This window comes from Eriocheir sinensis, chromosome 16, assembly GCF_024679095.1.
Source record: "Eriocheir sinensis breed Jianghai 21 chromosome 16, ASM2467909v1, whole genome shotgun sequence".
In the NCBI taxonomy this organism is placed as follows: Eukaryota; Metazoa; Arthropoda; class Malacostraca; order Decapoda; family Varunidae; genus Eriocheir; species Eriocheir sinensis.
The window spans coordinates 21,807,244-21,824,418 of NC_066524.1; the positions used below are offsets into that span (position 1 = coordinate 21,807,244).

General features: G+C 43.7%; 1 protein-coding gene across 13 annotated transcripts in view; it reads left to right on the plus strand.

The window, feature by feature from the left end:
- The window catches only part of LOC126999572 (uncharacterized), a 67,274-nt gene that overhangs the window by 24,045 nt on the left and 26,054 nt on the right, over positions 1-17,175 (plus strand). For 7 of the 13 annotated variants that reach the window (XR_007753435.1, XR_007753440.1, XR_007753437.1 and 4 more), the window contains exons 1-2: positions 14-1,069; positions 7,349-8,010. The exons of 1 other annotated variant lie outside the window; for it this stretch is intronic. Coding sequence is in view for 4 of the 12 variants with exons in the window: in XM_050862334.1 (XP_050718291.1) it covers positions 7,768-8,010 (243 nt within the window). In the remaining 8 variants the exon portion in view is untranslated. Of the gene's footprint in view, positions 1-13; positions 1,070-7,348; positions 8,011-17,175 lie in introns of those variants that run through there. 5 more of the 13 variants (XM_050862334.1, XM_050862335.1, XM_050862337.1 and 2 more) reach the window with 5 other exon arrangements.

Below are 17,175 nucleotides of genomic sequence, written 5' to 3' on the forward strand. Positions count from 1 at the left end.
ACGATAACTCTTCTAAAACCCGAATAACACATAACTTGCCCACCCTTTCCACTCGTATACTGTCAATAAGCAAGTTTTGTGTAATGCTTGACTGGGTATCGATGTTTATATGTGTGATTTTAGGTTAGGAAGCGATGGAGACATTGTGCCGAGTGGGGTCATGTGGTAACGCTTATTCTCGGCCCTCCGCGCGTGCTGCCTCAGGGCTTGTGGGTGGCTGCTGACCGCTGCTGTTTGTGTTTTGGGGGAACTCGTGGCTCGTGGGTAGTTTGTCATAGGTAGTGATGGTGGATTGACGTCGTGGTGAGGCGGAATAGAAGAACGAATTTAGAGTGTTTGAGAGTGTTGTCGTGTGTAGGGGAAGAGAAAGAGTGACATAAAAGATTGTGGATATATTGTCATTACTACTGTGAGGCGAATTTTTTATTGTTATTATCGTGGTGAGGCTGAAAAGGACCAGTTGAGTGTTTTCATACGTAATGGATTGATGGATACGTATTTGAGTGTCGTGTGTAGGAAAAAGAAAAGTTGACAAGACGGAGCAGTTATTATTATTATTATTATTATTATTATTATTATTATTGCTACTGATATGTGTCGGGCTGTGACAGTGATCGAAAAATAGGAATGAAGACTTTCGTGTGTATTCCACCGTGACAAAAACTAAAAAAAAGAAAGGAAACTAAAGGAAAACAAAAAATCGTTAAAAAGGAAAAGAAAAACCAGAAAATAATAATGAAAACACTCCATTCTTCACATCAGCAGGACATTCCCACACTAAAGAAAAAAAAAATAGTCGTGTCAAAAAATTAAAAAGAAAAGGAAAAGAAAAAAACAATAAACAATGACAACACACTCCTTTCTCCACATACTCATGACATTCCCACACTCAAGAAAATAAAAAAAATAATCGTGTCAAGAAAATAAGAAAGGAAAGAAAAGAAAAAGAAAAACAATGCCAGCAAACTCCATTCTCCACATAATCAGGACATTCCCAAACCACCTTGCATAACAGCGACGGATCAAGCAGAAGACAACCTTTTTCTTCACTAAGTCCAAGAGTAACCAGGTAAAGAACGATTAGCTTCAAGTCTTCCTTCATTAAGTCTTACGTGGAAGAGTCAAACTTTCTTTCTCCGCGGCCTGTTGTGAGTGGCTGAAAGTTATGTAGAGTTAGCATGAAATCTTCCTGACCAGGGTTCGAGTTTTTAGAGATTTTCCTTTGTATTAGACTTGATATTGCTCTCGCGTGTGTGTGTGTGTGTGTGTGTGTGTGTGTGTGGAATTCTCAAGTGTGTGTGTTGTCGCTTAGGGAACAAAGTGTGTGTGTGTGTGTGTGTGTGTGTGTGTGTGTGTGTGTGTGTGTCCGGTGTTTTGAAGCAGTACACACAACGTAAACGCACACTCGGAAAATAATTTGTTATGTACGGAAATCACACACACACACACACACACACACACACGGAAAAAAATTTATGTACGAAAACCACACACACACACACACACACACACACACACACGGAAAAAAAATTATGTACGAAAACCACACACACACACACACACACACACACACACGCACACACAGTTGGGCAATCATTAATGTGAGTTCAAGTGGATGATGATTTTTTTTTTGTGTGTGTAATCTTGTAATCTCTCTCTCTCTCTCTCTCTCTCTCTCTCTCTCTCTCTCTCTCTCTCTCTCTCTCTCTCTCTCTCTCTCTTATTTTTCCTTCCATTCTTTCTCTTTTTTTATCTTTCTTATTTTCTCTCTTATCCTCTTTATCTCCTCTTTCACTTTCCTCTTTCTCTTCTTTCTCCTCCTCCTCCTCCTTCTCCTCCTCCTCCTCTTCCGCTTTTTTCTCCATTTCATTTCCCTTCCCTTTCCATTTATTTAATTTTCCCGAGAGAGAGAGAGAGAGAGAGAGAGAGGTGTCCCCACTCTATAAGCCATCGTGACTTCGACCTCACCTTCGTCCTGACCTAGATATAGATACAATGACGCAATATGATGATGATGCTTAATACGATATTGATATAAGGCAATCGTGCTAGACCGCGGAAAACTACACTACCGACAGTCACGTGGTCTGTAACTTTCCTTATATTATACAGTGCAATGCGATGATGATGCAAGGGTGAGGCGGTGGGGGTATATGTTGCAAGAGATCGCCGTGGCTGTTAGATAACCTCACAGCTGTTTACACATAACTATCTGGACATTACCAGGCTGTTAGTGGAGACAGTTACATGGTTGGTATTCTCAGAAGCTTCCATCTCTCATGTCAGCTATTTCCAGAGGCCGAAAAGGAGATCAATCGAGTTCTTATGAGTGTGGTTTTAGGTTCATGGTACAGAAGGAGGGTCAGACTACCACCAGGGTCATACAACTACCCCTGGAAACGCCCAAAACTCCTACGAAAGCCTTGTCAAATGTCTCACGCATCCATCTCTCACGTCAGCTACTTCGTAAGGCCGAAAAGGAGATTAATCGGGTTTTCTTGAATGTGTTTTAAGGTTTATGGTACGGAAAAAAAAAGTCAGACTATCACTAACTCCTAAAACAATCCTTGGAAATGCCCCAAACTCCTTCAAACGCCAAATATGTGAGCTTCCCCGAAATAATTAAGGATATGACCGCCACACGTGCAGGGTATCACAAGGCGTTTTTAGCCCCTGCATAGTATCTGAGGACAGTGTTGGCTTTGTGGCTGTCACTGAACACGTGGCAGGCGAGACAAGGCGGGTTTGTGGAGCACGGGAACAGGGCTGAGTGGGGCATTACCAGGCACTCTGTAAGTCCCCTAGAGACAGTGTCGGGTCTTTATTCTCAAGCATTTCCGGGCTCACATACACACACACACACACACACACACACACACACACACACACACACACTTGATAAGGTTTCCGTAGAGATTGTGTTAGTATTTCCTGGGTAGTGTTATGAACTTGATGGTAGTTTGACAAGACTTCTGCACTGTTAATGTGAAAAACGCGCTCTCATGTGGTAAGTCTTTCCTTGAGGTTGTTGTGTTAGTATTTCTTGGGTAGTGTTACGAGCCTGGTGGTAGTTTGACACGACCTCTTCACCTTTAATGTGAAAGAGCGTTCTTATTTGATAAGTCTTTCCTTGAGGTCGTTGTGTTAGTATTTCTTGGGTAGTGTTACGAGCCTGGTGGTAGTTTGACAAGACTTCTGCTCTGTGAATGTGAAAAACGCGCTCTCATTTGGTAAGTCTTTCCTAGAGGTTGTTGGGTTAGTGTTTCTTGGGTAGTGTTACGAGGCTGGTGGTAGTCTGACAAAGCTTCTGCTCCGGGAATAGTTGTCACATCTGTTCTCACGTCGTTGGTTCGAATATTAATTTGTGTGGCACTGAGGCAACGCTAAGGCACCTCAAGACACTATTAGCTGTTGTAAGCCGATTCGTCTGTTTTAATAATGATAATGTGACTCTGTGAAGCGCTCTGAGGCATCGTGATGCAATCCAAGGCGCCACAAGACTGTAAACCCAGACACAGTGGCACCATGATCAGCTGACGAGTGTGTTCTGTCCCTTCTTAGCACGTACGCCGCCGCTGACCGCATTTCCCTGATCGTGAGGTGAAGATAGAGGGAGAGAGAGAGGAAGGAAGGGAGGGGGGTAAGGGGAGGGTGTTAAGTGAGGAAAGGCAGGGAGAGGGAAGCAGGAGGGAAGAATCAGGAGGTGGAGGAAGAGAGGTAAACAAAGTAAACACAAAAAACATGGAGATGAGAGAGAGAGAGAGAGAGAGAGAGAGAGAGAGAGAGAGAGAGAGAATGAATCAGGGAGAAGGAAGAAAGGGAGATAAAGGCAGGGAGAGAGAGAGAGAGAGAGAGAGAGAGAGAGAGAGAGAGAGAGAGAGAGAGATCAGGCAGGATACATGTGACTGGAGTATCAGGGTTTCAGGGTCGGGAGGAGGAGGAGGAGGAGGAGGAGGGGATAAGGACAACAGGTCACCGATAACAACAGCCTCGTGACGGTAAGGAGGTTATCAGCAGAGGGAAGGAGGGGCGACGTTTGCTGTTTCAGAAGGTCGAAGCAAACAGAGAATATAGGTTAGTCAGACGTACCGTAGCGTAGGAAGAGGAAGTCAAGTATCCTCAAACGTCTCAACACCTTAGTCTTTCTATTCAAAATGTCTTTCGTATAAGTATTAGAGAGTTCCATGAGTGGTTTCCTGAGCCTGGCAGTACATTAGCAAGATCTCTGTGCCGTGAACTCTTCTCTGTCTTCTCTGTGGTCTTCAAAAACAGTCATAGCAACAGCCCGAAGCGTTTGAGGAGGAGGAAGCCAGAAGGGTATATGGGGTTCCGTGACGACTGTATTATTTTTATATTTTCAATTATTAACATACGTGAATTGTGTATTGGTGACCCTAGACACTCACCCACCCACACACACATATCCCTCCCCCCACCCCACACACACACGTAAGGGAGAAGAGAAGATATAGATAAAGACAGAAGGAAAAGGGAGGAAGAAGGGGTAAGGGGAGAGGAAATAGACAGAGAAATAGTTAAAAATGGAGTGATTGGGGAGGAAGATGGAGTGAGGGGGGAAGAAAGGATACAAACACACACACACACACACACACACACACACACACACACACACACACACACACAGGACATACCAGGGAACATAAGGCACCTCCATCAACCCCAAGTGCCACGTGTAGTGCCACTGTGGGCCGGGGTGCCAGTGGCGTGAGGTCGGGAGTGCCAAAACTGTGAGTGCTTCCCCCGTTGGTCCTGGCACGCGCGGCACCACCACCTGTAGACTATAAACAAGGGTACACCTATAATGGAGTTTAAGATGACGTGGCACTCTGGACAGGCGGGTGGAGTGCCAGTGCCAGTAGTGAGGTCAGGCGGCACCCTAGCGAGAGGCAGCGGTTCAGTAGTGCCTTGATAGCGGTGTCTTGGGTAACCTGTGCAGTGACTGTGTTTAGTGTGGGTATAGGGAGTGCCATTGTCATCCCCAGTGCCAGGGAGGTCAAGAATGGCACCCTATAGATTGAAACATGGCTTTAGAAGTGCTACGCGTGACCCCAGTGTTCATCTCCGTCGCATTGTATAGGGAGTGCCATTGTCATCCCCAGTGCCAGGGAGGTCAAGAATGGCACCCTATAGATTGAAACACGGCTTTAGGAGTGCTACGCGTGACCCCAGTGTTCATCTCCGTCGCATTGTATAGGGAGTGCCATTGTCATCCCCAGTGCCATTGAGGTTAAGAATGGCACCCTACCTTGAAACATGGTTTTAGTAGTGCTACGCGTGACCCCAGTGTTCATCTCCGTCTCATTGTGTCTTGAATGGAGCTAATATTGACCTCCGGATTACCCCTATACTCTGAGGTCATGTGTACAGCGTCAGTCTTGTGGAATCGTGCCGTGGCGGGAGTGACGGCATGGATAGCGACGCGTTATGGCACTGTTTGGGTGGGCGAAGGAGCGGAAAACAGCGGCGTCTCGATAAGGCCGTAGCGAGCGCCGCCTCAGCCACGCGAGCCTCGTTTGTTTGTCATTATCACGGCGGGGGCGGCGGCTGACACGCGTCCTGGGCTGCCGCTATCCGCCCGTCCACGAGGCAGCAGCGGTGGGTCTTGCCACATGAAAGGCGCCGACGAAGATGTTCCAAAGTCGATATTCAAGTCCACTAGCTATTTCCAAAGGCCGTAAAGGAGATCAGTCGCGTTCTAATGAGTTTTTTTTCACGTTCATGGTACAGAAAAAGGATCAGACTACCACCAGGGTCATAAAACTATCCCTGAAAATACCCAGAAATCCTACGAAAGCCTTGTCAAATGTGTTCTCGGGCGCTGAAATGATTATGATAGGGTTCCAAGGCTGCGGTTGGAGTGACTAGGCTAACCGTAATAATGGACCGCAACAAATCCGTCTACATCAAAGGTTTATCCCGAGGTCAAAACGGCTATTGTGTGTGTGTGTGTGTGTGTGTGTGTGTGTGTGTGTGTGTGTGTGTGTGTGTGTGTCATTTGTTGAAGAGAGTAACACGTGGATACATAAGAAATCTGTAGTATGTGTTTTAGCTGTGATAGAGGAGGAGGGGTGTCAGGACCTCGTGTGTGTGTGTGTGTGTGTGTGTGTGTGTGTGTGTGTTCTGCCGTCGCTCCATACATCCGGTTCCTTTGTTGTCTGTATCCGCAAGAACACGAGATGTCAAAGGTCTGAGTGTGTGCGCGCGTGTGTGTTTGTGTGTGTGTGTGTGTGTGTGTGTGTGGAGTCAGCAATACCTGTGACGTAGCAGCACCAGGTGAGCCAATCAAAGTCACACCTGCGCCATAGGAAGCAGTGACCATTGTGTTGTGTCTGACCGCTGACGTGAAAGTGTTATGCATGTTTTGTTTTTTTCTTTAACAGCAAAGGAGACGGCTCAAGGGCAACAAAAAGAGTGCAGAGAGAAAAAATAACCCGCTACTCACTGCTCCCATAATAGACAACAAAGTAAGAGTGGCCACAGGAGAGCTCGTACAGGGAGGGACACGCTCACCTTATCACCAACTTCGCTCATCTCTTTAGGAAGCTCCGTACAGATGCTGCGCTAGTTTCCTCTCTCCTTTTTGTAATATACGTTGCTCTGAAGTGAAGTGTAAAGTGACGTGACGTTCAAGAGTACCTCGCTTTGTCATGTCCACCCACGCACTCACCTCTAGGGAGCTCTGATAACATGATGTATTTCGTTTTGATATACTTTTTTTTTACTGTGCTTCGATTTTCATGTTTAAATGATCGAGTTTTTTTTTTTTTTCTACCAGTGTAAAGTGACGTGACGTTCTAGAATACCTCGCTTCGTCATGTCCACCCACGCACTCACCTCTAGGAAGCTCTGATAACGTGATGCATTTCGTTTTGATATACTTTTTTTTTTCAATGTGCTTCGATTTTCACGTTTAAAGGATCGAGTTTTTTTTTTTTTTTTTTTTTTAATTTCTACCAGTGTAAAGTGACGTGACGCTCTAGAATACCTCGCTTCGTCATGTTATTCACCCACGCACTCACCTCTAGGAAGCTCTGATAACATAATGCATTTCGTTTTGATATACTTTTTTTCACTGTGCTTCGATTTTCATGTTTATAAGATCGAGGGATTTTTTTTTTCATTGCCTTGTATAACTTTTTTTCTATTATTTCCTTCATTTGTTCACGATTTTCCACTTAATATCCAGTTTTCATTTTTATTTTTCACTCGCTTCCTAAAAAAGATCGAGTTTACTGTTGCTATTTATGACTGTTTTTTTATTTTCATTTTCCTAAGTCTTTATCTCCGGGGTCGCACTACAAGTCTAAAGCCTCTATGTAATTTCCAGAGTAAAGAAAAAAAGAGAGATAAAGAAATTGAGAAAAAAAATTGAACGAGATGAATACGTGACTGAGACTGAACGGAGACTGATACTGTTGTTGTTGGTTGTGGTGGTTGTGGTGGTGGTGATAGTGGTGGTGACTGTGGTGGTGTTATATTCCTGGACACACGCGACTGAGCAACTCAACACCAAACCACCACACGTATAAAGGAGGTTGCCGGAGTTGATGGTGGTGATGAGACTGGTGTTGCAAGCCTGTCTGCAGCAAATCAACACCCACCACCACACGTAAAGGAGGTTCTCTTGTGTTGATACTGGTGTTGCAACCCTAAGCTCAACACCCAAGACACGGAAGACACACACAACGCCGTCCTCAGTAGTGGAGTTGAGGTGGAGGTGACTGTGGTGGTGTTGAACGAGAGAAAATGGTTGTAAAGTTTCCTCAAGGACCTGGAGGAATGGAGGGGAAGGAGGGAATATATCTCTCCCCTCTCATGATGGAGGAAGGAGGAGGAGGAGGACGAGTTATAGTGCCAGAAAGAGGAGGAGGAGGAAGGGAGCCAGTGATGCCAACCAGTCCCAGCAAAATGTCCTTCCTGGAGTATTACCAACAGCTCAACTTGGACCGGTACCTTCAGGCTGAGAGGCGGCAGAGCTCTGGAGGCTGCGTGAGTGACCGAGCCCTTTAGGTTAGGCTTGTGGGTGCTTGTGGAACCCTTTTGGCGAGATCATTTTTGTGACCTCTCATATATTGCCTGTTTTTCACTTCCTTCTTTATTTTTTAGGCGTAGTTATTTCTCATTGTAAACGCTAGTGGTTGTATTTTTATTTTTTGTTTTTTTTCTTCTTCATTTTCTTCTTTTATACTTTTTTTCTCCTTTTTCTCCTTTTCCTCCTTTTCCTTTTCTTCTTTTTTTCTTCTTCCTTTCCTTCTTCCTTCCTTTTTTCCTCCTTTTCCTCCTTTTCTTCTTCATTTCATTATTATTTATCAACTCTTATATATTATGACTTCTTTCTTTTCTTCTTTTTTTCCTTTTCTTCAGTTTCTTCTTCCTTTCCTTCTTCCTTCCTCCTTTTCCTCCTTTTATTATTTCCTTCCCTTTTTTTTCATTATCATTTATCAACTCGTATATATTATGACTTCTTTCTATTCTTCTGCCTTTCCTTCTTCTTCCTTCCTTTCTTCTTGTCTTCCTTCTCTTCTTCTATCTCCTTTTTCTTCTTCTTTTCATTATTAATTTATCTCGCCAATGGGGTTTCACTAAAGGCCTTGGGTTGTTGGGTTGATGTTGGCGGCGGTGGTGGTGATGGTGGTGGTTGTGGTGGTGATGTTGTTGTTGTTGTTGTTGTTGTCGTTATTTGCGTTGTTTTTTGTTACTTTATTTTTTTTGCATTCGTTTTGAGCTTGCTAATATTCTTGCTCTTGTTGTTGTTGTTATTGTTGTTGTTCGGTGTGGCATCCATAACGCTTAATACTCTCTCTCTCTCTCTCTCTCTCTCTCTCTCTCTCTCTCTCTCTCTCTCTCTCTCTCTCTCTCTCTCTCTCTCTCTCTCTCTCTCTCTCTCTCTCTCTCTCTCTCTCTCTCTCTCTCTCTCTCTCTCTCTCTCTCTCTCTCTCTCTCTCTCTCTCTCTCTCTCTCTCTCTCTCATCCCTTAATCTCTCTCTCATCTCCCGTAGCAATAGTAATGGGACTGCAATCTCTATATGTATGTACGTGTGTGTGTGTGTGTGTGTGTGTGTGTTCCACGCTTAATTCTTTCGGCTGTGTGCGTGTGTGTGTTTGTGTGTTTTTCTGGTATTTTTTTCATATTTTTACTTTCCTTTTATAATATTGTGTAGATTTTTCCGTCATTAGTTCCTTTTTTTACAGCTATATATATTTCAATTTTCCTTTTATAAATATTTTCTGTGTGTGTATTTTTCGATGTCTAATTTTCTAAGGCTCTTTACTTTCATATTTATTAGTCAGACGTATTTTTTGTTATATTTTTCCAGGTGTTATTATGTTTACCTTCACTTCAATAACTCGCTTCCTTTAATTCGTGACAGTTATTTCTTTCATCAACTTTTTTATATATAATGTCACAGTTATCTCCTGCATGAACACGTTGACAGTCACATTATTTTCTCTCTCGTGTCATTAAGTCATTTTTCTCATTCTTTCCGCTTCCTCCTTCACATTATTTTCTGTCTCAATCATCACCGCGCACTTAGCGATCATTTTATAGATACGTGTCCTATAAGCTCTCTTTGCTCTTTCTTCCGTGTATAAACTGCATTTGTTTTCATCACTTTTTGTAGTGGTTCTTCTTTGCCCTTCCTCGTTCTCTCGATTTTTCATGTTTATTTTTAGTTAACTTTTGTCATCTATACTTCTCCCTCACAGCTTTTCTCTCCGCAATCACGTCTTTGTTTCCTTGGACTCGTTACGTTATATGATTCTTGTGACCTCCGAGATTTTTCTTTTCTTTCTTATATTTTCTCCTGTCTTTCCTTCGTTTTCCTTCCTTCCCATTAGTTAAGTTAGTTTCCTCCCTCACATTTATTTTTCCTATATTTTTCCTTCCTTTTCGTCTCCTCAAATATATTACAATATTTTTTTCTTCTACGTTGATACATATTTTCAACACTAATTCTTTCCTTTTATATATTTTCTCTTTCTCTAATTCATTTTATTCATTTTTCTCTCTCCTACATTTATTCCTCCACTTATTTTCTTTCTTTTATAATTTTTTTCCACTTCCTCGAAATTACTGCATCATTTTTCCGCAATTTCCGACATTTTTTTCTCCACTTTACTGTTATCATTATTCTCTCTCTCTCTCTCTCTCTCTCTCTCTCTCTCTCTCTCTCTCTCTCTCTCTCTCTCTCTCTCTCTCTCTCTCTCTCTCTCTCTCTCTCTCTCTCTCTCTCTCTCTCTCTCTCTCTCTCTCCTGTCAATCATTTTTTCTCTTCCTCTAATTCATTTCATTCTTTTTTTTCTCTCTCCTTTATTCTCTCTCCCTTGTCTACTCTCTTTCTTTCTCTTTATTTTTTTCCACTTCCTCGTATTTATTGCATTCATTTTCATCCCCTTTTTCTTTCCTTTGTTTCTTTTTTTGGCATTTTCTCTCATTTCTGGTTTTTTTCCTTTTTCTTTCTTTTTCCTCTTTGCTAAATTTATTGCATTCTGGTTTTCTTTTCTGTTGTACGTTGCCGATTCACATATTTCTCTCTCTCTCTCTCTCTCTCTCTCTCTCTCTCTCTCTCTCTCTCTCTCTCTCTCTCTCTCTCTCTCTCTCTCTCTCTCTCTCTCTCTCTCTCTCTCTCTCTCTCTTACCCTGTCATTTTTATGTTTCTCAAAGGCTCTGGTATTTCCGGGTCATGTAATTGCCTTAAGAGGGTGATTGAGGGGAGGGGAGGGGGAGGGGAGAGGAGGGGGAGGGGGGCGACTATTTCCAGCTCGAGTTGTGGTGGTGGTGGTGGTGGTTCACGTGTTGACTGATTGACAGGTTTTCATAATTGAGTAAGGATAGTTTTGTCCTACTGTTGTTGTTGTTGTTGTTGTTCTTCTTCTTCTTTTTCTTTTTCTTCTTTATTTTGTTTTTCTTTCTTTATTATCTATTTTTATCTCTTTCGCTTTCCATTCCTTCCCCTAATTCTCTCTTTCTCTTTGTCATTATCTCTCTCTCTCTCTCTCTCTCTCTCTCTCTCTCTCTCTCTCTCTCTCTCTCTCTCTCTCTCTCTCTCTCTCTCTCTCTCTCTCTCTCTCTCTCTCTCTCTCTCTCTCTCTCTCTCTCTCTCTCCCTTCCTTTCCTTCCACTGCATCACTTAATTATTTTCTTTTCCTTTTCTTTTTTCTTCCTCGAAAATTCCCACATTTCGTGATTCCTCTTAGCCATCAAGTTTTTTTTTTTTCTCTCCGCCCCTCCATCCATCTTTCTCTCTCTCCATCCCTCCCTCCCTCCCTTTGTAATTCTCTCTCTCTCTCTCTCTCTCTCTCTCTCTCTCTCTCTCTCTCTCTCTCTCTCTCTCTCTCTCTCTCTCTCTCTTCTCTCTCTCTCTCTCTCATCTCTCTCTCTCTCTCTCGTCACACTGTAATTCTCTCTCTTTCTCTCCCTTTCTTCTTCTTCCTCCTCCTCCTCCTCCTCCTCCTCTTCAATCATCTCATATCACGTTTTTTCTACGAACTTTCCTATTTCATCTTTTTTTCTCCCTTTTTCTTCCTTTTCTTCTTTTTCCTTCCCTCTTTCCCTCCTTTCCTTTCCCTTCCTTCTCTCTCCTTCCCTCTTCTTCTTCCTCTCCTTCTTGGAAAAAAAATCATCTCCTTCAGTGATTTTCTATTATATATTAGGCCTATATCTTTTTCTATCCCTCTCTTTCTTCTCTTCTCTCTCTTCCTACTCCTTCATTCTCTCTCTCCTTTTTTTCCCTTCTCTTCCTCTCCTACAGTTTTTTTAATTATATTTTATCTTTTTCTTTCTCTCTTTACGCATTTTTTCTTCCTCCATCCTTTTCTCCTTCTCCTTCCCTCTCTCTCCTACCTATTCTTTCTATCTGTTCCTCCCTTCCCTTCCCTTCCCTCCCGGACACCTGACCTTTCCGTGGCTGTCACCTGTCGTATGTTCTTCAGGTGTGCGGTGTGGCATTTGCATCTCTCTCTCTCTCTCTCTCTCTCTCTCTCTCTCTCTCTCTCTCTCTCTCTCTCTCTCTCTCTCTCTCTCTCTCTCTCTCTCTCTCTCTCTCTCTCTCTCTCTCTCTCTCTCTCTCTCTCTCTCTCTCTCTCTCTCTCTCTCTCTCTCTCTCTCTCTCTCTCTCTCTCTCTCTCTCTCTCTCTCTCTCTCTCTCTCTCTCTCTCTGTCTTTTATGTATGTATCTATCTTATCTTCCTCATCTTATTTCTATTAATTTTATCTATATTCTCTTTATCATTTATCAACTGTTCTTCCTTCTTTATCATACGTCTCCCTACCTCCCCCTTCCTCACCTAACCTGTTCTCTTCATGTTCTTCACCTGTTTTCTTCTTTATAATCTATTAGTCATATTTTCTTCGCTTTCTTCCTTTTTTAATCTTGCCTCTCCCTGTCTCCTCTTTCCTCCCTCTTCCTCACCTCACCTGTTCTCTCCCTACCCCCTCTTTCCTCCCTTTTCCTCACCTCACCTGTTCTCTCCCTGCCCCCTCTTTCCTCCCTCTTCCTCACCTCACCTGTTCTCTTCCTGGCCCCTCTTTCCTCCTCCTTCCTCACCTCACCTGGTCTCTCCCTGCTCCCTCTTTCCTCCTCCTTCCTCACCGCACCTGTTCTCTCCCTGTTCTTCACCTGTTTTCTTCTTCAGTATTTATCATCCATTCTTCCTCCGCATCCTTCCTTCTTTATCCTACTTCTCCTTCCTCCTCCTCCCGTTCCTCTCCCTTCTTCATCTCCATCCCCCTTGGTTTTCTCCCTTCCTCTCCCTTCCCTCCCTCACCTAACCTGTTCTCATCGTGTTCTCTTCTTCTTTATTATTTATTAGCCATTCTTTCTCCGCATCCTCCCGCTCCTTAATTTGTATTCCTTTCCCGAGGCTGCATCCGGCTAGTTCGGAAACCCCGGCCATTGTGGCGTTTTGGGGGGATGTCGTTTTTTGTGTCTGGTCATCCTTCCCTTCCCTTCCCGTCCCCTCCTTCTCTTCCATTCTCTTCCCTTCCCTTCCCTCCCTTTACCTTGCCCTGCCTTCCCTTCCCTTCCCTTGCCCTGTCTTCCCTTGCCTTCCCTTGCCATTTTTCCCTTTCCTTTCCTTTCTTTGCCTTCCCTTCTCTTCCTTTCCCGTTCCTTCTCCTTCCCTTCCCATCCCTTCCCTTCCCTTCCCTTCCCTTCCCTTCCCGTTCCTTCCCGTTAAATAACAAAGAACGATGGAACGAGAGAGAGAGAGAGAGAGAGAGAGAGAGAGAGAGAGAGAATGTGGTTTAGGTTTTGTGGTGAGTAAATCTTTCAAAGTGATTTATAGATGTGTGTGTGTGTGTGTGTGTGTGTGTGTGTGTGTGTGTGTGTGTGTGTGTGTCTTGACCTCTAATCATTTCTATAATCATTGTCACCTTGAGAGATTGGATATCTCTCTCTCTCTCTCTCTCTCTCTCTCTCTCTCTCTCTCTCTCTCTCTCTCTCTCTCTCTCTCTCTCTCTCTCTCTCTCTCTCTCTCTCTCTCTCTCTCTCTCTCTCTCTCTCTCTCTCTCTCTCTCTCTCTCTCTCTCTCTCTCTCTCTCTCTCTCACTCTCTCTCTCCTCCTCCTCCTCCTCCTCCTCCTCCTCCTATTCCTCCTCCTCCTTCGCATCCTTTCTTTTTTTTCGTCATCTTAAAGCACTGTATTCTCATCATCATCATCATCATCTCCTCCTCCTCCTCCTCCTCATCCTCATCCTCCTCCTCTTACAAGGTCACGAAGTAGGATGACTTTAGCAACCACAAGCAGGTGTCTCTCTCTCTCTCTCTCTCTCTCTCTCTCTCTCTCTCTCTCTCTCTCTCTCTCTCTCTCTCTCTCTCTCTCTCTCTCTCTCTCTCAAACATGATAAATGGCGGTGATTTGTTAGAGAATTGACTCACTCTGCTCTATCTCTCTTTCTTTCTCTTTATTTTCTTTATTTTTCTTTCTTTTTTTCTCTATCTTTTTTTTCACCTATCTTCTTTCTTTCTTTCTTTCTTTCTATTTTCATCTTCTTTATCTCCTCATCTCTATCTCCTTTCTTTCTTTCTTTCATTCTTTCTTATTATCTTCTTTTCTTTACCTTTTTTCTTTATTTATTTCCTGCGTCGCGTTTTTTAAGTGCTTGCAAACTTACTTTTTGTTCTCTTTTATTCTCTCTCTCTCTCTCTCTCTCTCTCTCTCTCTCTCTCTCTCTCTCTCTCTCTCTCTCTCTCTCTCTCTCTCTCTCTCTCTCTCTCTCTCTCTCTCTCTCTCTCTCTCTCTCTCTCTCTCTCTCTCTCTCTCTCTCTCTCTCTCTTCGTTGGCCCTCTGAGGTCGTGGTTTTCCCGGCTGTGTGTGTGTGTGTGTGTGTGTGTGTGTGTGTGTGTGTGTGTGTGTGTGTGTGCCTTCCCACGTGCCTTCCCCAGCTCCCCCTTTCTCTCTCTCTCTCTCTCTCTCTCTCTCTCTCTCTCTCTCTCTCTCTCTCTCTCTCTCTCTCTCTCTCTCTCTCTCTCTCTCTCTCTCTCTCTCTCTCTCTCTCTCTCTCTCTCTGTGACTTCCCCAGTCCTTCCCCCAATCCCCTTGCCTTTCCTTGTCTTCCCCAGCCCCGGGCGAGAGAGAGAGAGAGAGAGAGTTACCACTGTTCCTATTTCTGCTATTCTGTCTCTATACGTATAAGATTAGCTACATCAATAAATACTGCTACTACTACTACTACAATTACAAGAACAATAATAAGTGCCTACCTTTCTCAATTACCTACCTGTCTATTTTCTGCCCACCTGTTCGTTCTCAGGTAACACAATACTGAGAGGTGTGTGAAGGGGGACATAGGCAAACAGGGTGGTGTGTTTGGAATGGTGCTGATAATGGTGGTGGTGGTGGTGGTAGTGGTGGTAGTGGTGGTGGTAGTGGTGGTGGTGGTGGTGGAAGGGATAGGAAGGGATAGGGAAGGAAGGAAAAAGGAAGATTAAGATGGAAGGGAGAGAGAAAGAAAGGTGATCTCAGGTGGTTAGAGAGAGAGAGAGAGAGAGAGAGAGAGTGTGTATCTAGTAACATTATATAAGAGTTGATAATATTGAGACGTATATTTCTCTCTCTCTCTCTCTCTCTCTCTCTCTCTCTCTCTCTCTCTCTCTCTCTCTCTCTCTCTCTCTCTCTCTCTCTCTCTCTCTCTCTCTCTTCTTTATCTAATTTATCGCATTTTCTCAATCTATTTCTTGTTTTTTTTTTTCCTTTTCTTCCTCTTTCTCTCTCTATGTATTTTCCTCCCCGCCATCCTTTTCCTCAGTAAGTTTATATTACGCTAAGCCTCTTCCTTCCTTCTTATAAAACGTTAGCTCGTCTATTTGCGTTCATTAATCCATTGCCAGCGTGTGTAAGCGGCTTGTCTCTCACTCTCGTCCAGGGCTTGGCGGTCACGATAATCCTACGTTTCTCCGCTGTCAAAATAATAGGAAGGAAATTGGTCTTGTTAAGTTATCATGTTATAAGCTTTCTGACGAGAGATGTTGAGCTTGGTGGACTGACTGACTGACTGATTGACTGACTGACTGAGTGCTTGACTGACTGACTGAGTGGTTGACTAGCTATGTTGTTACGCTGATGAAAATCTGACTGACTGACTTGTTGACTGGCTATGTTGTTATGCTAATGAAGATCTGACTGATTGATTTGTTGACTGACTGACTAGCTGACTGACTGACTGATTGACTGACTGAATGGTTGACTGACTGACTGAGTGGTTGACTAGCTATGTTGTTACGCTGATGAAAACCTGACTGACTGATTGGTTGACTGACTGACTGAGTTTTTAACTGATTGACTGACTGACTGCTGGACTGGCTATGTTGTTACGCTAATGAAGACCTGACTGACATTGCTCCTGGTTGTGACTGACTAGCTGACTGACTAACTGACTGACTGACTGACTGGTTACCTTTTCCTTTCCTTCAATCATTTATTATTTCCCTTTTTATTCTCATCCCAACATTAGCTTCTCTTTATATCATTAGCTGCGGGGGTCATGTTTCATAGGTTAGGTTAGGTTAGGTTAGATTAGGTTAGGTTAAAGGCCCCTCTAAGTAAAAATAATGAGAAAGAAACATCACTCACGCAAAACATTTCATAATATATATCAACGCATGTGTGATTAGTTTATGCATCCTCTATTTTATGAGGTTTATATCATGGCAGAAATTTGGCCCATCGCTGGTACACGGTAAAGCCACAAATTTGGGCCGTCGCTGCTACCGGGTTCATCTCACGGCTCTGCCTTTCCTCTCGTACTGTACTGTTTTTTATTTTTATCTCCTTCCTATGTAGTTCCCTTCTTTATGTTTTATATCTCTTATCTCTCGCAGCCACTCGTCGGTATTATAAGAGACTTTGGCTTCTCACATCAGCTATTTCTAAAGGTCAAAGAGGGGGTCAATCGGGTTCTAATAAGTGTTTCTTTAGGTTCATGGTACAGAGGAAGGGTCAAACTACCACCAGGGTCATAAAACTACTGCTGGAAATGCCCACAACTCCTACGAAAGCTTTAGTGTCAGTTCCGTCCATCATTCTTCAACAGTTCCTTTCTCTCTGTTAGCAGCATCAGGTTCAGCTTCATCTCTCCTCCCTCAACAGCTGGTACATGTCTCTGTTATCTTCATCTCTTCCTCCTTTGCATCATCAGTTTCCTTAGTCTCAGATTCGTCTCTTACTGTTTGCTCTCTGTCTTCTTCATCTCCTCCTCCTCCTTCTCACCTCTCCCAACATCACTATCCTACGTTTGTGTTATCCCTTTCTTTCCTCCTGTTCGTCATCTGCTCCTCCTCCTCCTCCTCCTCTCAGCCTTCGCCGCCTCCCTTTACGAGCGTCGGGTCGGCACTAACCTGTTTACGTCCTTACCTGCCTCTAGTCACGTCTCCCCCGTAGGATTCAATTACCTGTTCACCTAATACCTGCCGCTGATTACCTCCGCACACCTGGACAGCTCCGTAGCCTGCTCTCTTCCTCTGTCACTCTGTATATATTTGTGAGCGTGTGTGTGTGTGTGTGTGTGTGTGTGTGTGTGTGTGTGGAGGAGGAGTATGTGGGAGGAAGACGAAGGGAAAGGGAAGTAAAGGAAAGGAAAGGAAGGAAAGGGAAAAAAGGGGAAGGAAAAGGAAGGAAAGGGAAGGGAAGGGAAGGGAAAGAAAGGGAAGTAAA